Below are 25,118 nucleotides of genomic sequence, written 5' to 3'. Positions count from 1 at the left end.
GGTGTTTAGGTGGGCTTAATTCAATATGGTAATGAGCCAAGGGTAGTGTTCAACTTGAGTACCTACAAAACAAAAGATGGTGTTGTTGAGGCAATGTCACAGACCTATCAAAAAGGAGGAGACTTAACTAATACTTTCAAAGCAATTGACTACGCAAGGTAAAGTGTGCCAATAATTATTACGCTACTTTTGTATTTAAAGATCTGATCTCAGAAGGTGCTGAGCACCTCTTCAGAGGTTAGTAGTGCCCATTGGGAATTAAAGTGCTCAGAGGGTTCTCACCACCTTGCAAGATCAGTTCCTAAGAAAGATGCCAAATGATGGAAGTGGCAAATGTTAGTACTGACTCAATGAGACTACACATATTTAAATGTTTACAGGATAAAGCTTTGGTTGGTTGTGAGAAAACCAGCACAGAATCAAACCCTTTCTCCAATAGAACTTTTGGCTTAGCAATGTTAACAGCAGTAAAAAATATAAATACTTATTTTTGTCAGTCAAGTATTTCTGAATACACACATAAGGAATGATCTGTTAAGTAAGCAGGTGTTATTTTTACACAATCGTTTTTCAGAATAGAACTGCACTTTTAATAGTGATCTGAACACTAACTGACCCTAAATGTGGGCTATTCATTTATGTCTATATTCTGAATGCAATGGGGTCCATATTCACAGCAGTGTAGAGGGACCTTCCTTGTTTTCATTTCTCTCTATATCCGCAAAATGGAATTAATCTCTGATTTTTTCCCCCCCCCTCACTGGAGTATTGTGAGTAGTGCTGGTCAAAAATTTTTACTCAAAACTTTTATGGACAAAAATTGTTTTGATCAGAGTGTAAATTTGCACAGGAAATATCAATTTTCATTCTGTTTATTCAGATTAAAGTTTTCACATATTTGACCCCCAACGTTTTCAGGTTTTGATGTTTGAAAAGTGATTTGAAGGTAAAAAGTGCAACATGTGCTCAGCTGTTATCAATGAAAGACTTTGACCAAGAGTTTTCAACAGATTTAGGCACTGCTGTGTAATACCTAACTAATTTAGGATCCTAAATCTCACTTACAAAAGGGATTTGGGCACTTAGGGACCAAAATCCCATTGAAAGTAAATAGGTTTTACATTCCTAAATGATTGAGACCTTTTTGAAAATAAGAAATAGGATCCTAAATCTGTTATGCATTGCAATGCTGAGCACAGCAACACTTAATCCCATTACAAATATGGGTCTAGGATTTTGCAGTAAAAACATTCCAGATGCACTTTGTTCTACATCAGTGATGGAAACATTCATTAACATGTGCATATAAAATGGCATACATTGTATACATTCTTATTGAATAAGTGTAGTGTTTTATTTTTCACAGACGTCATGCTTTTTCGCCTGAATCTGGTGGACGGCCCACAGCCACAAAAGTAATGGTCGTTGTGACAGATGGTGAATCACATGATGGCTCACGTTTGAATGAAGTGATAACTCAATGCAATGAAGACAAAATAACCAGATTCGGCATAGCTGTAAGTCTACTATATATTTGAGAGAGTCTATCTGTCTATTTGTTCAAGAACTCCTCCTAACTGGGAAGAAATTCAGCATACAACTTCCTCTTATTGCAACTTAGAGCAAGGTAGGAATTTGGTTGTGCCAGGAAAATGGGATGTGCCTGGAATTATATGGCTTCTCATAAAACCATACAGAAAAGAGACAGAGTAAACATGCAGGTGAAAGAGGCTGCCTGGGGCCACACACCCCCTCCTGTACAAGACTGCCCCAAGCATCCCACCCAACAGGCACCCTTTAGGGAGGGCAGGTGGGGGGGTTGAAGCCCCCCAGTCCAATTAATACAGGAACATTGCTGCATGTTCCCCTTTTTCAGGGAATGAGGGAAGTACACAGTTTGCTGCATTCCTCAATCTGGCTGCGGAGAGAGGGGGCAGACAAACCTGGATCTCTCCCAGCTGGGGGGCATGCACCTCTTCCCCAGTTGTGTCTGCTGGAGCTGCAGTGGCCATGGAGAAGTTCTTCTGACCTAGTCCCAAGCTACTGAGGTGACAGAGGGCTTGGCTTGTCCTCCTTTTCCTGGACACAATTGCAGATCTAAAGGTAGCCATCCTGCAGCAAAAAAACTTCAGGACCAGACTTCAAAGAGAAACTGCTGAGCTACAGTTCATCTTCAAGTTTGACACAATCAACTCTGGATTAAACAAAGACTGTGAATGGCTTGCTAACTACAAAAGCAGCTTCTGCTCTCTTGGAATTCACACCTTCAGATCAGCTACTAGAAGTGGGCCTCATCCTCCTTGATTGGATCCACCTCGTCATCTCCAGCCTGATTCTGGCCTGCATATTTATACCTACCTCTGGAAATTTCCACTACATGCATCTGACGAAGTGGGTCTTTGCCCACGAAAGCTTATGCTCCTACACTTCAGTTAGTCTATAAGGTGCCACAGGACTCCTTGCCGCTTTTGCAGATTCAGACTAACACAGCTACCCCTCTGATACTTGACTCCTTTTCCTGGGACAGCCTGGATACTGAGCCCCTCAACACCAGCCCTACCCCAGAGCAATGATTTAAATGAAGGAAGTACACTTCCATTTTATTTTCCAGAAATAAATATTAATTGATTTAAGGACTCAAGCAACACTGGGAACATCTTGTAGTATAATTAAGTCTTTGCCACTTTGGTAGGACTTATTTAATTAAAATATGTATTGTTCGTGCATCATTATATCACTGAGACTGGAAATGGGAGGGAGTTCATCCTTAGGAGCCACTGTAATATCAGCAGATTTTAGTTTATTACCATTATTGTTGTCAACCATGTATGTTCATATTTATTATCTTAAAAACAATAGACTTAGTCTACTCTCCATCATATTCCTTTTTGTCCCATTGTACACGAAAGACAAGATATTTAAATTTGATAAGTTGTGGGGATGTGAAAATGTAACCGTGTACATAGTTAACTGATGAGCCTCATGAACGAGGACTCGTCATTTAATGTTCATCGTTACACACAGGCTCCTGCTACACATGGGGAGCCAGCTTAATCCCTTGCACATTACTGTGTAACCACATTTAGCATCCCTAATAAGTTGTTCAATAACATGAATTCAGAAAACAGGGCTTGATTCCCCAGTATCCTACACCTTTTATAACCCTTTACCATGTGTGAAAAAATTGGAAAATTCGATATTTCTGCTTTTGTAACTCTACCCACTCATTTTGTGCTCATTCAGCATGGGTGGAAATGACTGTGAGAGGGAGAGGGACAGATGGACTGACTGAACTGTATGGTGAATGGAGTCAACCTGCACGCTACGATTTCTTTTTCTCTCTTTTCAAGGTTTTGGGATACTTAATCAGAAATGAACTCGATACTAAAAATTTAATTAAAGAAATCAAAGGAATTGCTAGTCTTCCAACCACAAAGTATTTTTTTAATGTGTCATCTGAGGCCGCACTTTTGGAGGAAGCAGGAACGCTGGGAGAACGCATTTTTAGCATAGAAGGTAATGTACCTACTGGGGCTGAGGAACTGTTGATAGTTTACACCATTTGAAGAGCTGCTCCCTTTTTATATTTAGGGATTAGAGTCTGTCTTTGCATAAATACTGATGTGACCTATTCATTATTACAATCTCAAAAACCATTATTACCTTTTTACCAATTAGATTTTCATACTCTGATTGTACGTATTTTGGGTGAATTTTGGGGAGCAAATTATTTATGTAACAAATTGCTCCAGTCATGCTTCAGCTGACTTGAGTGCCAGAAGGAGTGGGCCCAATGTGTGGCAATGATAATGTTCAATAGACTTATGATAGATGAATAACTTTTGAAATAATAATTATTGCACCAGGTACAGATCAAGGTGATACATTCCAAATGGAAATGTCACAAGTGGGCTTCAGTGCATATTACTCACAAAGAAAGGTATGTATATTGAATTACTTAATATGCAATGCTGGTGTGATCTAAACACTGTATCAAATGAAATATATCATTACATATGCATAAATGCATTTATAAATAAGAATAATAAGCAACAATGTGATATACAGATGTAATTTCATTTATATTATCTTCAAATACAATCCAGGGAAGTGCAGTACAAGTTGTTAATTAAATTACATCATGTTTGGAAGCTGGCTTATTTGTATATTCATAAAGAAAGATAGAAAAAGTATACCATAATGAAACAGAATGATACTTTTTATTATAATAGTTTCCAGGAACAATAATTAATGTTGAACAGTGGCTTCTACTCAAAGCCCTCCTCTTTTTTTTCCAGCTGCCTATAATTTTCTCAGACAGATTTTGAAAATGAGGCTGGATTGTTTTATCATTATTATTTTAAAGTTGGTCAAAATCAGTTAAGCAATTTCTGAGTTCACCAAGCATGAACAATTCTCCTATTATAAGTTGATGTCTTGTGCTTGAATAACTCAAAAAATTGAAACTAAATATTCAAAATTAGCTTGTTAAACATTCACTGAGATGTAAGTAACAATTCCAATATGAAGACGGAGCGATATTTTCAACATTATATTTTGGAATCTTTCACATATGACTTAAGATAAAACAACATATTTAAACTATTAAAATGATACATCGCCCAGATAAAGAATTCCTAGTATAGATATGTAAAATCCAGCTGCAGTTCAAGCAGTTTTCAAGCTCTGCAAATGACTATATCACAATTAAATGGGGAGGGTTTTTTTGGGCTTACTAGAGAGGGATGGCTCTGCTTTATGGCCGGGGCTGGGGTCACGGAATGAGATTGCCACAGAGAGGGGCATGGCAGCCTATTTGCAGTACTGGCTCATTTCTTCAGGAATGGTATAAGCACTGGGTGGGGGAAAGCCTCTTTGTTACATGCAGCAAGCAAAGCCAGCACCCACCCTTCTTCCCCTAGTAGAGGTGGGCATCAGGTTGGGTTAGGACCTGCTGTGAGCATCATGCTAGTCACTCCTTTATAAGAGGAGCCAAGAAGGATTTTTTTCCCACATCACCAGATTGGCTTTGGTGAAGTGAGGTTGTGGGGCACTTTTGTTTTTGTGGGGTTTTTTTGGCCTCCCTCCTCAGCCAGGGTCAGGGAAGAAAAGATGGTAGGTCACATGTCACAACTTATTTCATGAGGTTTGCAGATGTTTCAGTGCAGGCATGCCATAGGGAAAGTATCCAGGTATCAGACAAATGGTCTGATAAACAAGGCCATTTTAAAAGAAGATACAGGATAAAGGAGCAGAACAGGGGAGGGAATTGCGAGAATCCTCGGATTGGTATGGCAGGGAACCCCCCTCCCTCCATTCCAATTGCACATTTGAAGCATCTTCTGAGGGTGTTGGATGGAAAGTTGAAGCCACAGGTTGGCTGGGGAACCTGGATGGAAATCAATCAGGTAGCAGCAGAGACCATGTTAAATGTAAACGACCAGAAACATAAAGGGAAAGCAGCATTTTTCCTCTGCAAAGTAAGGTTTCCAAGCTGTATTAAATCAGCGTTCAGTTGTAAACTTTTGAATGGTCAGAGTTACAAACGTTTCAGAGTTACGAACAACCTGCATTCCTGAGGCATTCATAATCTGAGGTTCTACTGTAGTCCAATTGATAGGTGATTTGCAAGTAATTAAATATAAACTATTTATACATAAGCAATCTTAATTGGGTATTAAATTTTACAAGATCTTTAGGAAGAAGAAGTAAATCTGTACTTAGTGGTCTCAGAATGTTGTAAATGTTTTTCTGCCTCCAATGATTGAAGCTATTGTGTACAAAGGAGTCAGAATTGGGTTTGCAGGTGTGTTAGTACTAAGTCATCTTACACATATCTGAAGGTAAAGAGTATCTAAACATAATTAATTTAAACAGATTATATCATATATGTGCTGTAGCATCTGCTTCCCTTGAAGAGTGGATAGCTCTAAAATTCTGATTTTATTTTTTTAAGGATGTTTTGATGTTAGGTGCTGTTGGGGCTTATGACTGGAGTGGGACTGTAGTTCAGGAGACCTCAAACCAAGTGACTACATTCCCTAGTCAAGTGTTTGAAAAAATTCTTCAAGACAGAAACCATAGCTCATATTTAGGTAAGAAATGGGCTGTGACATTTGTGATGTAGCATATCTGAAATTTATCAAGGACAGGCAACTGTGGCAAATTGCCTCCTAGCAGTCTCCTGTTAAGAACTGATTTGAGAGGAAAAAGGAATTCTGTACATTAAACTGATTCACTCAAACTGAATGAAACATGTATTTTTTTAATTAACATTTATCATTTTAATTATTTTTAAAATTCTGAATGTAACCAAGAATCTTAATTTAAATATTAATGACTTAAGTTGAAAATTCTTGGGACATTCATATTACAGTTGTACTGTACTGTCCCTTCTGTTCCCCTATCCCCTCTGTCTTCTCATCTCCAGACTAAATTAACCTAATTTTTTCAGTCTTGCCTCATAAGTCATGTTTTCTAGATCTTCAGTGTATTGGGTTTTTTTGTTCTTCTCTGGACTTTCTCCAATTTGTCTACATCTTTTCTGAAATATGGTGCCGGTTGAGGCCTAATCAGTGTGGTGTAGAGTAAAATAGTATCCAGTTGAGACCTAATCAGTGTGGAGTAGAGTAAAACTCACTCTACTTGGGAAATGCAGAATGAGAGTGTTCACTCAGAGAGCTTGTGTGGAATAGCTATTGAACTTTAAATTGACACCCTAGCTTGTAAACTTAGGGTACGACTAGACTACAGGCTTTTGTTGACATAAGTTTTGTCAACAGATACTGTCGACAAAGCTTCTGTCGACAAAAAGCGTCTAGACTATATCCAGTTCTGTCGACAAAGCAAGCCGGTTTGTTGACATGACAGTGTAGACACAAAGGACAGAACTCTGTTGACAAAAGGCATTATTCCTTGTAGAATGAGGTTTACAGCCATCGACAAAACTGCTGAGTTTTGTCGACGTTATGTTGACAGAACTCAGCGGCAGTGTAGACGCAGGTATAGTTTTGTTGACAAAAGTCCACTTTTGTCGACAAAACCCTGTAGTCTAGACACACCCTTAGTGGCAAACCCATAATTTTGCCTACTTTACTAGATAATATCTCACAACTGTCATGTTGACTTCTTTTCTAGGTTATTCTGTTGCTGTTATCTCAACTCAGAACGCTGTCTATTTTGTTGCTGGTGCACCAAGATCCAACTATACTGGCAGAGTAGTGGTTTATGACATTGATAGCCATGGCAGAGTCACAGTTGTTCAATCTCAAAGAGGGGATCAGGCAAGTACAGTCATTTTGTTCATAGACATAAATTTTGTAGATATCTGTTTTTATTGTTGCGGCACTGAATCTGGTTATTCATGTAATGTATAACTTTTTTAAATTAATTTTTCTTGCAAAGGCATAGTGTCATATCTGTCTTTTTCCTTGTCACTACATGACTGCAGTTAATTTGAGATTTCTGTGACTTTAATGTAATCTCTCAGGCTACGTCTACACTTCACTTTATTCCAAAATAGCTTATTTTGAAATAGCAAGTCTACACTACAGGAAAGCCTCAAAATTAGTCTGAGGCTGGCTTCCCTAATGTAGACATGCTATCTCAATTTAAGAGCCCCAGGAGGAATAACTTAGAATGGCCCTGGTAAGGGGCTATTTCAAAATAACAGAAGTGGAGCGTCTATACATACCTTACTTCAAAATAGCTATTTCGGAATAGGCATTATTCTTCATAGAATGAGGTTTATAGAATAAGCCATCTGTTATTTTGAAATTGCTGTGTAGACTCTACCATAGTTATTTTGGAATAACATTGAATCATAGCAATTCAGTATGGAAGAAAATATTGTCAGGTTATCTATGTAAATACCTCTAGTTGAGGGAGACTACACAGATATCCACTGTTCACGTGAGGTCTTCTGGAGGGCATATGGTACCAGAAGGTTGATTTGCAAGTTCTTGATCATCTGTTTTCACCATTGTGAAAGCCTTGTCAATATGCTGAAAATTTGAATTATTTAATGTTAAGAAGACAGAGAAATATAAAGGTAAATCACAGGTCAGGCTATTTCATGTGCACATTTTCACAGAAAAAAGAAATGCATTGCACAGAACTCTTTTATCCGTATGTAGTCTTATTACCCTATGTTAGAGCCATAACAACAGTATTATGAAGGTGTCAAAATAATGAAGAGAAACAAGGTTAGTGAGGTAAAATCTTTTTTTGGACCAAAATCTGTAAGTACAGAGATAAGCTTTCAGCTGTTCCTCAGACCTGTGTTGTTCAAAAGCTTGCTTTCTCACCAAAAGAATCTGGTCCGATAAAAGATATTGCTTCACCCACCTTGTTTTTCTAATATCCTGGGACTGATAAGGCGATGCCAACACTGCTTACAAAAAATAATGGAAATTCAGTAAGTGGTTGAATCTTCAAAAAAGTAGGCATGTTATCCAAGTACCTTTTCTTTTGAGTGGTCCCATTTATTTCTGTTGGACTGTTCACATGTACAAGTGTTTGCAGCATCAGGAGCAAAACCAGTCTATTTTACAAAAGACATAAATAAATTGTTCTTGTGTTATCAATTTCAGATTGGCTCCTACTTTGGCAGTGTGGTATGTGCAGTGGATGTTAACAGAGATTCAGTTACAGATGTGCTTCTAGTAGGTGCACCAATGTTCATGAATGACCTAAAGAAAGAAGAGGGAAGAGTTTATGTGTTTTCCATCACAAAGGTAAAAAAAAAAAAAAAAAAAGCAGGGACAAGGTTGGGCGAAGTAAATGTTCTGGTCACTGAGATCTCCTATCCACATTGGTGACAGATACACGATATTCTGTGTTCTAGCACCACGTTCTTGTTGTCCTTTCCTAAGTCAGAAGTGCTGCTGAAGAGAAGCAGGATCTATTGTTGTCTGATTTGTTACCTAAGTCACATTATATTGTTTCTGCCTTCTAACTGACTGACTAAAATTTTTGAAATAGGATGTTTAACAAACATCTGGCATTTATGAAATGTCTCATGAGTGAATGGTGGACACCTGAATGTTCATAGTAAAGGTATAATATGATTCCATGCAGCATAGAAAACAGAGCAGAGGGTGGGGAGTGTTACTATTCTGTAAGTTCTAGTTAGAACTACTGATATAAAACTAGCGTGGTTTGGTACTTATGGACCATAGTCAGCAGCTCATTCATATAAGCCTTTGAATAGCAATTCAGGATTGCTAGGGAGCCTAAGAAACAAATGCAGTTTCAAGGAAAGAGGAGGTACTGGGATGTGGAACTTGCATATGCTGAGCCAGTGAATGTGGAGAGTACTGTGAGTGACAGAAAAGAATTCAGCTCAGAGATCAAATTCTGCTTCTGTCAGTCACATTTTCTCCAAGGCTGTTAAGCAGGGCAAAGGTGATAGCAATGAGGACTTGATACAACTGCTCACTTGGATAATGAGCAATAAACATCCAAAAATTCCAAATCCAAAACATGGATTTTTCACTTTTAGAAATAGAAACTGATTGGGAAACAATGGTTAATATTTTAGCTTTTCTTAAATGATTAACTTAAATATTATTTAATATTATTTAAAATATTATTTTCAGAATGATGTAAAAGTGATTTAAAAATAATGTGGGCTCAGGTAATTTGCCTGTGTGATATAAATTAATTTCTAGCTATTGTTGATAAACAGTCTGATTAGCATTGCTAGCATATTTGTGTACAGATCAATGAAAATACATGCACACATAAAGATATTTGTTTACAGTGCTTTTTAAGATAGATAGATAGATAATGTAGACAGTTCAACACTTTTTCTTTGGAAAGCAATAGAAAGGTCAGTGTTTCCACAAATGGGTTTTGCATTAGCTAGTAGGAAATTCCATTTCTGTTTCAAGGAGTTATGTCCAGTTACAAGAATTTCCATTATCTGTGCATAAAAATTGGTAATCCAAAGCTGGATACTTTATGTATTTCAAAGCCAGAAGAGAACATATTGTGATTGTTTAGTCTGACACTGTAGCCAAGAAAGCTAATGATATATTAGGGTGCATTAGGAGGAGCATTGCCAGAAGATTTAGAGAAGTGATTATTCCCCTTTAATCAGCATTGCTGAGGCCACACCTGGAGTATTGTGTCCAGTTCTGGCCCCCTCATTGCAGAAATGATGTGGACACATTCAAGTCCAGCAGAGAGCAACTCAAATGATTGATTAGGGGTGTGGAGCATATGACTCACCAGGAGAGGCTGAGGGATTTGGGCTTGTTTAATCTTCAAAAGAGAAGAGTGGGGGGGGGGGGGGGGATTTGATAGCATTCTTCAGCTTCCTGAAGGGAGGTTCCAGAGAGGCTGTTCTCAGTAGTGATAGATGACAGAACGAGGAGCTATGGTCTAAAGTTGCAGTGGGGAGGTCTAGGTTGGCTATTAGGGAAAACTCTTTCACTAGGAGGGTAGTGAAATACTGGAATGGGTTACCTAGAGAGGTGGTGGAATTTCCATCCCTACAGGTTTTTAAGTCCCGGCTTGACAAAGCCCTAGCTGGGATGATGATATAGTTGGGGTTGGTTCTGCTTTGAGCAGCTGGTTGGACTCAATTATCTCCTGAGGTTTTTCCCAGCCCTGTGATTCTGTGACATTCTAGTATAATACAGGCCATACAATTCCTCCAAAATAATCCCTGGAGTATATTGTTCAGAGTAACTTCCAATCTTGATTTAAAAATTGACAGTGATGGAGAATCCACTGTGCCCCTCAGTAACTTGATCCAATAGTTGTTAATTTCTCTTTCTGTTAAAAATTTAATGGATATTTGAAAAATTGTGGAACAATCAGATGAGGCAACTGAGGATTTTAAATACTCATGAATACATGTATATGTGCAGTTAATACTCTTGTTTGCATATCATGCTTTAATTTTCTTCTGTAATGTTCGCTCTGACTGAAGGACCCCACAAAGCTATGTGAGCAGGTAACATGGCAGATGAAACTTAGTGTTAGCAAGTCCAAGGTAATGCACATTGGCAAAGAAAAATATAGATTTTTTTTCCCTTTCATCTACTGATACTGTAGTGGTGTTTGTTGTTTTATTTTAAAAGGGAATTTTGGATCAACAAGAATTCTTAGAAGGCCCGCAAGGGTTAGAAGATGCTCGGTTTGGATCTGCTATTGCAAACCTTTCAGATATTGATTTGGATGGTTTTAATGATGTGATAGTAGGTGCACCTTTAGAAAATGAGAACTGTGGAGCAGTTTACATTTACAATGGCAATCTAAGGACAATACGTACCAAATATTCACAGGTAAATAACTTTGGATACATAATACAATATGATGAGATATAAAATTCAGCTAGATTCAAAACAAAAGATTTGTTATAACGAGGGGGTTTGTTAGCTGGTATTTTATTCCCTTTAAATAGTCATATTCTGTAGGCTTTTATTGGCTGTTTTCAGCACCACTGTTTTTTCTTCTACCATATGACAGATCTAAACATTCCCAGGATAACACTCATGCAACTGATAGCTAGGGATACAGACACAGATGGCATGAACATTGGTTGAGAGGAAACCAAGCCAGATCCCACTATAGCTATATTTTTACTGTTGTACACCTAGTTGACTGATTTCCAAAAAAGATTCTAGGAAGCCCATTATTTAGCCTTATAAGATTGGTGCATACCAGAAGATATTGGGTTACCTCCAAATGTGAAAGTTTTAGAAGCATAGTATTTAAGGAGGAGATTTTCAAAGACACAAATGGGAATTAGGCACCCAAATGTCATAGATTAAAATAATAATATCTGGCATGATTTTCTTCTGGTATAAAAAAAGGTTTGTTAGAAGATTTGTTAAATTTCCCAATCCCTGAAAATTGCTTGATGTGAGACGGAAATAAAGCTTTTCAGCAATCTGTCTGCATGGTCAATTTGCTTCCAAGATAATAATAATAATTAATAGTAATAATAATAATAATAATTAAAGGATTTTTTTTACTGTCATTGAAAAAGAAACCCTTTCAAGTAATAGACTATCTACAAGAGAGTTTGTTTAAACAAATATGAGGTGTAATAGTAGAATAACTGTGAAAATCAAATGTTTATGCTGCTGATTGTCAATAATCAAGCTCTCTTTTTCTAGAAAATTTTAGGTTCAGATTCTGCTTTTGGACAGCAACTCCAGTACTTTGGAAGATCATTAGATGGCCAGAGAGACTTAAATGAAGATAATATTACTGATGTATCCGTTGGTGCGGATGGAAATGTGGTTCAGCTCTGGTTAGTCAATTATTTTGGTCAGATAGTGTTTTAATGTTTTGGATACAAATAGTGCATTTGTTTAATAAAATAGCAAAAAAAAATACCTTAAACTTCCCCCAATATCATATGTATGGCACTAACACAATTGTTTTCTGATGGTTATGCTAATATTTAGTTGAAAAATATTGTTGAACTATACTACTTTCAGTTGCCAGTAAGGAATAGTGGACTCACCTGTTTCAAAGAGCTGTTTTATAAATTAAGCAAATTGAGCAGGGAAATAAAATTGGCATCTACTTCTGACACAATTATTTTTTTCTATCCTGTGGACAATGCCTACCTGTCAAGGCAGTTTATAAATTTCATCTCATAAAAACAAGAATAGTTTCACAAACCACAAATCTTGTGCTTCACAAAGCCATATGTTTACAACAACTAGACATCTGTGGCTGGCCCATTGCAGACAATTTGGCTTTGGGATGTGGGGCTGTGTAAACTTCCATGCTCTGGGGCTCTCCCATCCCACAGTCCATGCTCTAGTCCTAGTCTAGAAGTCCACATAGCAGTGAAATAGTCACAGTCCGGTGGATTCCATGGGTTTTTCCTTTCTGTGTAGACATACTATTGTACAGCACCTTGTAGGGTGCTAAGTTAAAGCACAGCTTGATAAATAGCTTCACCCCTCTGTTGTTAATGTCATCACCAGGCCTGCCTAAGAATATCAGAGATGCTTTACAAAGTATGAGTTTGCACTGGTAACAAAAATGAAAAATATAAACAATTTCCTCTTCTTGCTTGTACAATAAAACCAAATTATCTGGTATTAAAAATTAATGATCATCTGTTACCTTTTATCCACAGTGGAATGCCTGTTGATGTCAGCAAGCATTCCATTTGTAAATTAGAAACCTATTTGACTCTTACATTTGTTTTAGTTTAACCAATAAAAGGTATTAATTTATCTGCTTTATGCTAAAATGTGATCTAACATGACAAAAATAAAACTCATTAAAGTATATATACAGTACATTGTAAAATACAGTCAGGAAAATCAGTTTTTAACAAAGCATCATCTTGGATTTGCCTGGCAATATTTTCTTAGTTCATCAAAACTGTTCTTTGAAATCTTGACCACTTAATATGACAATTTTTTTTTCACAAAAGGTATTTAAGAAGTAACAAAACTGATCTGCTGGCTCATTAAGATCAGTGACTTTTCTAAAATAACAATAGCAGTTTTCCTTAAGGAAAAATACAAGGACTTGATTCTGTATTACTGTATTATGAGAAATTATTTAAAATCTTGAGTATTAGTATTAACTGATCATAAATCTTCCATTGTGGTGTGTCAGTTAATGTGACAACATAATAGAGATTTGAAACAGAGCATTAACTGTACTCATGATGAGAAATTTTACAGTGGAGACCACTATAAAAATATTATAGTCACAGTCAGGCCTATGCAAAAACTAAGTTTCTGATTTACTGAGGTTCCTTGAAATCACATAGACAAACCTTTTTTTGTTTCAGGGCACAAAGCATTGCAAATGTGTCCATAAGAGCTTCATTTATTCCTGAGAAAATCAGTCTCCTGAATAAGAACACAGAGATAACTGTCAAAATATGTTTCATTGCCAAGTTTAGACCTGCTCATAGAATTGACCAAGTGGGTAAGAATATCTCATGTATTGCTTATATGAATTATGTTGAAAGAGTTGCAATTCAGATATACTGGGAAAAATTAAAAACAAATATTGGATTGCAAGCCTATAAAAGAAGAAATCACCATATATTTGTATAGTGGCTGAAAGGTTGCTTCTTTGCTTTCCTTTAAAGCATAGTTATTATCACTGACTTACTGTCTTTGAAAAAACTTAATTAATAGTCCACTCTAGCAGCACCTTAGAGACTAACAAAACATATAGATGGTGTCATGAGCTTTCATGGGCACAATCCACTTCTTTAGATGAATAGAGTTATTAAAGGTCCAGTTTCTAAATATATACGGGATGGGGAAGAGAAGGGAAAAAAAATTAAAAAGAGGGATGGGGGGAGAAATAGTCAGTGTCCATGCTACATGAAGCTGATAGAGAAGGTACTAATTGTTATTAAGTACTCATTGTTTGATCTTTTTAGGTCATTAGGATGTATAAAAATGACTAAAAAAACCAAGCAATGGGTACTTAAGAACAATTAATATCTTTTCTATCAGCTTAATGTAGCATGGACACTCTATTTTTCCCTTTTTTATTTTTTTTCCTTCTTTTTCCTTCTCTCTCCCCTCCTCCTCTATTTATTTAGCAACTGGACCTTTAAAACGCCATTCATCTGAATTGGGTTGTGCCCACAAAAGCTCATACCACCATCTACATATTTGGTTAGTCTCTTAAGCTATGTCAAGACTGTCACTTTTTATCAGAAAAAGGTACGCAAATTGCGCTCCACAATTTGCGTACCTTTTTCCGATAGTTTTGTCGGAAGAGGCTTTTTCGAAATTGGGCCTGTCTACACCGGGCCAAATTTCAGAAAAACCTCCTCTTTCGGATGAGCCCTTCTTCCTCGTGGCACAAAGAAGACAGGGCTTCCAAAAGAGCGTATCTGCTCTTCCGCAAAAAATGTCTGCAGAGCAAACGTGTTCCCTGGACTTAGTGGAATTTTTCTGAGATACCTCCAGTATCCCAGAAAAACTCCATAGTCCAGACATAGCCCAAGGTGCTGCTAGACTTTTAGTTGTTTTTTAAGGTTTTCCAGTTACAGACTACTCAGCTATCCTTCTGATATGTTTGAATAGTGAGAGATAAGTTATACTGAAAAGAGAGTACAAACTTCTCACCTCTCCTTTTAGCACCATGAAGTACCATCAGGGAAAGAGGAGTAAAGTCAGGGGAGAGCTCAGAAGCTAATTTTAATGCACTGAGCTCCCCAGTTGTCTTTCAGTTGCATTTTGTACCTGTCATCAGCTTTGATAACTTTGGAGGAGTAAAGGAGTAACTTCAGAACATGGATGAGGTACAGAATTTGTTTTCAGGCTGCTGTTTCAAGCAGCAGCTATGTCCATATCTTCACTCTTCATCATAAACAACAATAACAAAAGTTGTCTCACTGCCAAACTTCTCATGCTGAACATGCTGTTACCTCCGATGTGAGCAGACTGAAACTCTCCTCTCAAATTCTCTTCTTTTATTACTCAAAAAGAGTCCAACTTTGGGTCTTTCACTAGGCATGTCTGTTTTTAGGAAATGAGGGAAGTAGAAAAATGACACACATGCCCTTTAAGGACTTATTGTCAGACCTCACCTGATCAGTTATATGTACACCAAATAATTGGCAGAATAAGTCTGATCACTTCTTTACTGTATACAGTACCTTTTCCGTGCTTGCAATTTTTGAGCAACAAAATAACAAAGAATTTCCTTAGCAATGCAGTTGCAGTAAAATTCAGGGGGGAAAAAAAGTTGAAAATGCAGCTCAATGGATGATTAGTGTAGAGTGCTTTATAGTCCTGTACACTTAAGAAACCTGAGAGATGGCTGTGAGATATCTGTTTGGCATATTCCTAGCTTTACAGAGTGACCTTTCATATTCTCAGTAGATAATATATTGGATTGATTACCATTGTTTAGAAGGTTTTATGTTGAGCAAGTTATAGAAGCAGTAAAATACTTCTGGGTTTTATGGCAAAACTAGTCATTTTATAATAGCGAAGCTTGATTTTGATGGGAATTGAACTGCAGTTTGGACTCTGCAAGAATTTGTTGCATTTCTTTTATAGATCTCAGATACAATGCAACATTGGATGCTGATCTCCAGTCATCTAGAGTGACTTCTAGGGGATTATTTAAAGAAAATAATGAGAGATATATGCAGAAAAATATTGTTGTGAGTTCTGCAGAGACCTGTGTTGAGCATATCTTTAATGTACAGGTAAGTGATCTAAAGTACCCTCATGGATCAAATCTTTGAAAAAAGAAATGACAGAATTTTACATTAAAAAATCAAAAATTTATTTGGTATAATCAGTAACTTACTAAATATAGCTTAAAATACAGGCCCTATTCAAGTCAATGGCAAAACTTGGATTCATAGATTTTTAAGGCAGGAAGAGACAATTGTGATCTAGTCTGATCTCCTTCATATGACCAAATAATTGCATCCACTGCATCAAGCTCATTATTTTAATGAGTTCAAAAAGGCCTATTCCATAGCTGTCTGTACAAAGATATAAGTGGTGAAAAGGTTTCTATATTGAGGGGAAAAATCCACACACTTAGGTAAACAAAATAGGCACTCTTGTGCTATGTACCATTCCTACAGAGGGAAAACACCCAACCCCCCTTCTTTATAACAATGAAATGAACCCAGATTCCTAGAGCTGCAGTACAGCCCTTGCATGATCCCATAAATGGTGATGAGAATGTGTCTGGGAGCTGATTCTTTTATTCCTGCCTTGAATAAAAAAAAATAAAAATACCTAAACAAATCTATTAACAGGCACTTTGTTAGCACTGAGGATGTCTTCCTTTCTTCATACACGTAACTGCTCTTAGGGCAAATGTTTTGGGCCAATGAATCACATCTATCACCCACTCTTGGTTTAGCCTCATTTCTGAGTTGTCAGCCATAGAGAAGGATCGAGAGGAGGATTTAATCAATTTGGCACTTCTGGGAAAAACCCATTCACTACTGGGACATTCAGAAGAGGAAAGGATGGGAAGACATACTTCACTTGTGTAATGTTTCTCCCAATGTCATTCCTCAGGGTCCAGTTGCCATATATAGTAGTCAGGCAAAGTGCTATAGGGTAAGACTCCATGTTTGGGTAAGGACCAGAATTACACAACCAAGTAAGAATGAAATAGGTCTCAAGTGTCTGCTTCCTCCTCTGCATAGCAAGCAACCTCTGCAGTAACAGGGACTTTCCAGGCACCAAGGTCACAGAAACAATTACAGCCACTATGAATTCTTGGGTATTATAATGGAAATGTTGACACTGGTAGGTTCTGCTGTAATACAGCTTAACAGACCAGCTCAGGAAGAAACAAAAAGTTACAAAGAGGCAGTGCTGCAATATTAGAAGAGAAGTAACACTTCTAGTCTCTGTTGTTTATATCATGTCCAATATTACTAATGGAAAAATATGTAATACTATTTTAAATTATCAGCTGTACATCCAAATGCCAGTAAATATATATGTGTATTATAGGAGCCTTCTGATGCTGTAAATTCCCTGAGTCTGCGCATTGATATTAGCCTTAAGAATCCTGGCACAAATCCTGTCCTCGATATATACTCTCCTGCCACTGTGGCATACAGTGTAAGTATAGAATGTTACTGTGTGAAAACACACAGTGTTCCCCCAACACTGCTCCCATGGACACCCTAGAGATGAAGGGTAGACTTATGATTAAGGCATTGTACCGATGACACAAGGAATGGGTTTGTTTCCCAGTTTTATATCGTATGACTTTACAAAAGTTGCTTCGTTTCTATGGGTCTCACTGAGACATCTATAATAATACTAAGCTATGCCTGAGGTGACAAAGTGAAATTAGATATACCCAGGAATTATCATTTGAAACTAAAGATGTACAAATTGTACACCCTCGGGACTTAACTAGTCCTGAATGAGGGAATTTGCCAAACCAGGGAAGGTTCCTTCTCTCATGGCCCGTTCTGCCACCGGGTTAGGGCTGCATCCTGCCCCCGCTGCTGCCTCAACCCCGCGGGGCTCTCTAGGTGCCACTGGCCTCACTACTGCCGGGGCTGGAGCACCATGGCCAGAGCTGTGCAACTGGGGCAGAGCTCCACAGCCGACTGGCTCTGTGGCTGGGGCCGGAGCTCTGCAGCTGGGGCTGGGGTGAAGGGATAGGGACAAAACTCTGCGGCCCAGGCCAGAGTTCCATGGCTGCCACTGGGGTTGGAGCTCCATGGGCACTGGTAGACTAGAGCTCCATGGCTGCTGGGGCCAGGACTTCCCTGCCATGCTTTCCAGCCTCCCCAACACTGAGCTCCTGGCTGGGTCACTGGTGTCCCCTATGGCACTTTTGCTCCGCTGCTGGACCACGGATGTTGCTGGATAAGGGAGTCCTGGTTAAGGGAGGTACAACCTATAGAGGAAAATATTTTTTCCCTTTCCTGTAGATCCCTTTCATTAAAGACTGTGGTGAGGATGAACTCTGCATTTCTGATCTTGTTCTTGAGGTTCAACAGAAAATGGATGATGGGTAAGTGTTAAATAAAATGAGTTTTTGAAAAGCCATTTGACCAACCGCATTCTGAAAAAAAAAAGTGTTTCTTTGCAATTCAGCAAATATTTGTTGAAAAATATGTAAAGACTATTTCAGTTTCTCCTGCTAATAGAGGATGAAAACCCATCTGTTTTACACAGATATATTACAGTGCTGGAAAGCAACTGAATTCTTACAGTTACTTTGCTTTTAAAGAGAATTACAGCATTTCTATGTGAAAACTTAATTAAATAATATTGGTAGTACATAGTCAAGATTATGCAGCTTCACATAAAGTGTTCATTCAGGCCAGTCTTAAGAGGTGAGTTCACAGCATTTAGAACCATTGTAAAAAGTTCTTTGAAACTACAGCTTTAAGTATGTAGAAGTTTGAAAATTGATCATGAATGTGAGTTGTTGTTTAATGGAAGTACAGATTGAACCTCTAAAATCCGGGACTCTAATCTGGCAGCATTGGACCACAGATATTGCTGGACCAGATTGCCCTGGCTGGCCACGTTCAGAATTATAGCCTGGGCTGGGGTGGTGGTGGGGAGCCTAGCCCCAGCAGGACCCAGCGTGAAGGAGAGCACCGTCCTTGCCAGGAGCTATAGGAGCGCAGCTCCAGCCTGGGCTGGAGGTAGCGGGACCGGTGGCCAGAAGCGCAGCCTCAGTTGGGTCTGGCACTGTGAGAAGCACAGCATCAGTAGGGGCTGGTGTGGGGCAGGAGCTCAGTCCCAGCCGGGGCTAGCGGCGGGGAGCTCAGTCCCTGGTGGGGCTGGAATGTGCTGGGCATGCAGCCTGGACTGGCACTGTGGCAGAGGGAGTGGGTGCAGCTATTGCTGGAGCTGGAGGCTGCAGGGCTGGCACGGTGGGGGATGCAGCCCTGGTCAGGGTTGGCATGGTGGGGAGCTGGAGGCAGCAGCAGGCACCAGGGAGTGCAGCCCCACCTGGAAGCAGAGCCTATAGCCGGATAGGAAGTCTTGACCTCCCCCATCCAGTAAACTCCATTGTTTGGAACCATTGAGGCTGCCGGACAAGGAAGGTCCGACCTTCTAGAATACCATTTAGCGATCTGCTATTGCACTATATTTATAATACCAAATAACTTTTTCAACAGCAAACAGCCTTTTATTGTCAGTAGCAAGAACAGGAGGCTAACATTCACTGTGAAGCTGAGGAACAAAAAGGAAAATGCCTACAACACCAGAATCCAGGCTACATTTTCAGAAAACTTGTTTTTCGCTTCATCATCTTTACCAGTATGTAGAACTATTCACCTCCTAGCATCTTTTCCTGTTATTATTTGTGTTTTACTGGTTTCCCAGAGAAATATTTTTTCTTTTTAGTATTGTTTTTCCAGCAAAGCCTGATATACAAATAGGGTTGCCAGATGGTTTCAGCAAAAATACTGGACACACTTGATATTACATCACAATCTACATTACATCTTATTTAGAAAATACCAGACATTTCTATTTTTTCATTTATATTTTCTCAATTTGTTTCCTGAACAGAAGGCTCAAATACTGGACTGTCCGGTTCAAAACTGAACACCTGGCAATCCTGTATACAAACTACCCCTCCTGCCCATCTAATTCCCTAGGATATCAAAGTTATCTTCTAGTTTTCTTACTAGCAGTCAGAACTAAATGTAGTATATCAGTTTATCTAGCTCAAGGATAGACACAGCCAGCTCAACAAAAATGCTGGCAATTGATCAAGTTTGATTCTGCTTCATTTTCCCCTTTACTCAGGACTTGGCATCCCATATCTACTGCTTGACACCGCCCCCCCCCCCCCCGCCCGCCTTCCAAATACACTTCTGAATGCTGTTGCTATGCCACAGAGAGTTTATACTTGACAAATCAAGTATGCAACATGGATAGAGTTTTAAAACACAGATTTTGGAAATAGAAATAGCATTACTGCCAGGGTCATGTATTTCATCTAGACAGTCGGCTCAAGATGATCACTATACCAGAAACCAAGCTTCTAGTGGATTTTTCCTTGCAAAAAAGAAAGGAATGTTACAGATTATTTTAGAGATGGGAATAAATCATTTATCTGAACTCTTGCTCCTAATTATTTAATACAGAATAAAATCCAGACCTCAGTGCCTGGCCCAGGTTAAAAAGCTGCTACTGAAGAGGTGCATGATGCGAGTTAGAATCCAGTAGTTGAAATGCCTTATGCACGATGCTTCCAAGGCTGCCTGTCATAGGAAGGGAAGGAATGGGAGCGTTAATGAAGAGACGAATCCCTTGGACCTGCCCTGACCCACCCAAGTCCCATGTTCTCCTGCATGCAAATAGCTGGGCTCCATGTCACTCATGTGATATGTGCCTTACATCCAGTTCCCATTGCACAGGCACAACCACAATGATTCCACAGAGATCTACAAGAAAAAATAGATTTTTAAAAAGCCATTTGCTTAGAGCAAGTTCAGTCTTCAGGTAAACCCATTTTCCCAAAAAAGGTTCTTATTTCAGAGCAGAAGGGAGCCTAGAACCAGAACTATATGGAACTGAGCAATAGAATGTGATATATCTAGATTAAGGGTGTAATATTAGGGAATTGTCTTCATTTTATACCAGAAACTAATATCTGGGTTTTTTCTTCCAGGCTGATGGGACTGAAGTCTCATGTCAGATGGTCACGGGCCATAAATCAGTCATTTGCCAAGTCAGCTATCCTGTTTTTAAAGTGGGACAACAGGTACTGCTCAGATTTTACTATACGTTTCTTATACCAACTGCAACGCTTATAAAAGCATTCACCAGTAACAGGCATAGTTTTCTTGTTAATGATTTGGTTAGATTCAAATCACACTTTGGGTTATATGTAACTTGTTCTTCTGGTAACAAACAACGGCCGAAAGATGACTATGAACTACTAATGTGATGTGGCCATGAAAATGCAAATGTGATCTTAAGATATCTCAGGAAAGTTACCTCCAGTAGTGATAGGGAAGAATTAATGCCACTATACAAGGCACTGGTAAGGCCTCATCAGGACTAAATTATATAGTTCTTGTCACCCATAATTGAGAAAAATGAATTTAAATTGGGAACAGGTGCAGAGAAGAGCTTCTATGAAGATCAGAGGAATAGAAATCCTTTCATACAAGAGGCTAAAAAACCTGGCTAAGTTAGCTTATGAAGATCAAGGCTGAGAGCTTTGCTTAAATTCAGGGAGTCACAGCCCTGAGAAGTAAAAAATTATAACTCCAATAGCAGGTCACTATGAAGTGCAGAGTTTCTGCCAAAGCTGCTCCCTCATACAATGTCCGTGGGCAGACACCCCCCAGACATTGGTCTAGCCATGACTCTAGATGTTTGCACAGAGAAATAATTATTATAATTAATTGTATTTGTCTATAAGCACTTTAGATTTGCTTATTGTATAATCTGTTTACTTCTGTTTCTGTTTTGTGTAGGTATCTTTTGATATTAATTTTGATTTTAATCTAAAAAATCTTCAGGATATGGCAAATATAAGTTTTCATGCGATGAGGTAAAGTGCATTGTTATATAATAATTTTGTTTCAAAAAAATCTCCTGCCAGTTTGATGCACAGTTAAAATATAAGAAGTTAACTATTAGAGCCTGTATAATTTGTTTTAAATGTAATTGAGAGTTGTAACACACAAGTGAATAAACTGTGTTTTTCATAAATAGTGAAAGTAATGAAGAGCGAGAAGCAGACAACCAGGTTTATCTGTCAATTCCTTTGCGGTATGATGCAGAAATCCACTTAACAAGGTATGCTGAATGAAGAAAAAGATCAGTCATTTTTGTTGAAAATATTAGAACAAACAGGTGTTTCTGGCTACCTCTATACTGCTCCTCTGTTCGGCAAAAGCTTATGCAAATGAAGCACAGATTAGCATATTGTCACACTTCATTTGCATAATTCATTAGGGGGCATTTTTGCGCAAAAACCCCCTCTTGTGCAAGAGCCGTTCTTCCTCATTTTTTCAGGAAGAACGGCTCTTGTGCAAGAGGGGTGTTTTGCGCAAAAAGGAGCCTTTTACACAGCTCCTTTTTATGCAAAAGCCTCTTGTGCAAAAATGGCCTCTAATTAATTATGCAAATGAAGCACGGCAATATGCTAATCTGTGCTTCATTTACATAAACTTTTGCAGATGAGAGGTTCACTATAGACATAGCCTTTGAGAGACCTTGAGACCTTAGATTCACTACCTTTGTTAGGCTGCTGTTAGAAATTCCTGCTTTATTGAGGCTATGTCTAGACTATGCTCTATTTTCCACGGGACTTTGCACATCTTCTTCTGATCTCACTTTTGAAAGTGGAGCTTTCAAAAGTGAAAGTAGTCTGGATGCATTTTTTTCAGGAAAAAACCCCTTTTTTGAAAAAAAAACCACTCTTCCTTAAAAAATGAGGTTTTTTCGAAAAAGGGGATCCGCTTTCGAAAGTGAGATCAGAAGAAGATATGCAAATTACTACTGAATTTGCATATCCTCTTTCAAAAATAGAATGTAGTATAGACATATCCTGAGTGTTGGAAAAATTGTCTTATTCTCTTTGCATAATATTGCATTGCTTTTAAAAAGAAAAATAATAAAAAGATCAAATATGTAGTTACACAATCCTAAATGCAAACATAGCCAGGTACAGGTTTTATAGGAGTTCAGTGGCGGCAACCATATCATTATCTAGCTAGGCGGTGCTGGCTATAACATCTGTCTTATAGCTAGGTCAGCAGAAGAACCACTAACAAATGTCCTGTGTTTTTAATGATATAATTAATATGCAGTATATACGATTGTGGGATTACTGGCTCCAATATATTGAAAGCTCTTTTCAAAATGGGCAGTTTACATAGGATCAAGGAAAAGCATCATTATCTAGGATAAACCATTAATAGTTATATATGATGTGGTCATGCATAAATCTAAAATCTTACTTTCTGTAATGCTTTTTTCATGCTAAACGATCCCAATAAGCTTTATAAACTTAAACAGCAATCTCTCTGTGGCATCTGTTTAAAACTGGACAGCAACAATAAATTTGAGAGTAGTGCTTCATTTATGGTGGCATGTAGAATACCAAGACTGCACACACAGCTAGCACGGATATAAGTAGCAGTGTTAACACTTAGATACTGTTGTGTAAGTGAGTAGAGTGCCCGACACACCTGAATCTTCATGTAATACTTTACACAGCTCTCTCTGCACCCAGGCCTTGCCTCTAATGGTTACACTGCTTTATCCCACAGCTGGTGCCTTTCCCTGTCTCAGTTAAAAAAAAATCGTTCAGCAGGGAAAGACTGGCAGAGGGGATGCAGCTGGAAACATATCTAGGAGCAAAACCTTAGGGAAAGTCTTTATGACCTCCCCCATGCCAAAGCTTTTCCCTGCTGCATGAAAGTCTCCAGCAATCGGAAGATGCCTTTCCCTAGTGCCTCCCTCCAACCAGAACCTTTCACTGGTGCAGTGAGTGTGCATGCAGCCTGCCTTTCACTACAGCATATAACTACATGAATCTTACACACCATAGCAAGTACAGGCAAATTTAGACAAGGTGTGAGAGATTAATTTTAGAAGCATTTGACCCACAAATACAGTGTTTAACAGCCCCAATTTTGCAAAAACTAATGCAATATCTTGAAAGATCCAGATGTGACACTTCACCAGGTGTGCCAGTTCCTAGGTTGCAGCAGGAGGATGAATCCATGAATTTTCTCCCAAAACATTTGCTGACTAGCTCAGTCTTATTTGTATCATTCTATGATTTTCTTCTCAAACACCTCTCTTCTATAATGAAATTAGTGTTAAAATGTATGTACTGCTTTATCTGTAATCTTTCAATAATCATATTTTCAAAAATTCTGCAGATAAAAACATTCATTTTTTGTTTACAGCAGCAATAATATATTCTTTGTTTAATGTGTAAATGTCAACATCACTGGCAAAATTTTCCCACTCATAGTATTGCATTGCTGTCCTACATTTCAAATTTTATTTGAGATTGGGCTCCAATAAGAAATCTCCTGTTTCTTAAACAACTGTTTAACATTAAACCAAAAACTAGGATATAAATAATTTAATCTCTTTTTATTACACTTCTGAGCTCTCATTTGCTGATTTATAATGAACCAAAAGGCATCCAATTACATTGCTGCCAAATAAAAATCTATTGTTTTATGTTTCATTACCAGGCTTACCAGCATAAATTTCTATGAAGTATTCTCTGTTAGTAATATTCCTTTCACTGTGAATAATTTGGAAGAGATTGGTCCTGCATTCAATTTTTCAGTGAAGGTTAGTAAACATTTTTGGGGATGAGGCTAGCTCTAGCTTTTCCATATATAGCCTTTACCCAAATAGCAGTCAAAATGATGGTCCTAAGTATATTTAAATGCACTGCTTTATGAATTTGGTCAACAATGAAAATGATTCTAAATAATGGAAGGATGAATACTTCACCACCATAGTGCACAACCTTCACTTGCTTAAAGGTAAAATTGCCACTTAGAGATGGGTATCCTGTACACGTTTGTTTTTCCAATTCCTCACATTAGTCCAGATCTTGCAAAGACTAACATGTGGGAAGCAACTGTCTAGAAAGGAGTACTGCAGAAAGGGATTTAGGGGTTATAGTGGACCACAAGCTAA

General features: G+C 38.2%; 1 protein-coding gene across 4 annotated transcripts in view; it reads left to right on the top strand.

The window, feature by feature from the left end:
* The window catches only part of ITGA2 (integrin subunit alpha 2), a 130,464-nt gene that overhangs the window by 86,596 nt on the left and 18,750 nt on the right, over positions 1–25,118 (top strand). For all 4 annotated transcript variants that reach the window (XM_075932477.2, XM_075932478.2, XM_006139528.5 and 1 more), the window contains 18 exons: positions 10–158; positions 1,367–1,517; positions 3,351–3,516; positions 3,867–3,940; positions 5,957–6,095; positions 7,138–7,283; positions 8,592–8,735; positions 11,091–11,294; positions 12,132–12,268; positions 13,781–13,920; positions 16,023–16,174; positions 17,454–17,564; positions 18,392–18,474; positions 19,598–19,739; positions 21,103–21,195; positions 21,917–21,993; positions 22,158–22,241; positions 24,662–24,764. In XM_075932477.2, the coding sequence (XP_075788592.2) occupies positions 10–158; positions 1,367–1,517; positions 3,351–3,516; positions 3,867–3,940; positions 5,957–6,095; positions 7,138–7,283; positions 8,592–8,735; positions 11,091–11,294; positions 12,132–12,268; positions 13,781–13,920; positions 16,023–16,174; positions 17,454–17,564; positions 18,392–18,474; positions 19,598–19,739; positions 21,103–21,195; positions 21,917–21,993; positions 22,158–22,241; positions 24,662–24,764 (2,295 nt within the window). The remainder of the gene's footprint in view (positions 1–9; positions 159–1,366; positions 1,518–3,350; positions 3,517–3,866; positions 3,941–5,956; positions 6,096–7,137; positions 7,284–8,591; positions 8,736–11,090; positions 11,295–12,131; positions 12,269–13,780; positions 13,921–16,022; positions 16,175–17,453; positions 17,565–18,391; positions 18,475–19,597; positions 19,740–21,102; positions 21,196–21,916; positions 21,994–22,157; positions 22,242–24,661; positions 24,765–25,118) is intronic.

This window comes from Pelodiscus sinensis, chromosome 6 (genome assembly GCF_052426305.1).
Source record: "Pelodiscus sinensis isolate ZL-2025 chromosome 6, ASM5242630v1, whole genome shotgun sequence".
Lineage (NCBI taxonomy): Eukaryota > Metazoa > Chordata > Testudines > Trionychidae > Pelodiscus > Pelodiscus sinensis.
The sequence above is the reverse complement of the archived record's forward strand: the minus strand, read 5'-3'. Positions and strand labels throughout refer to the sequence as shown.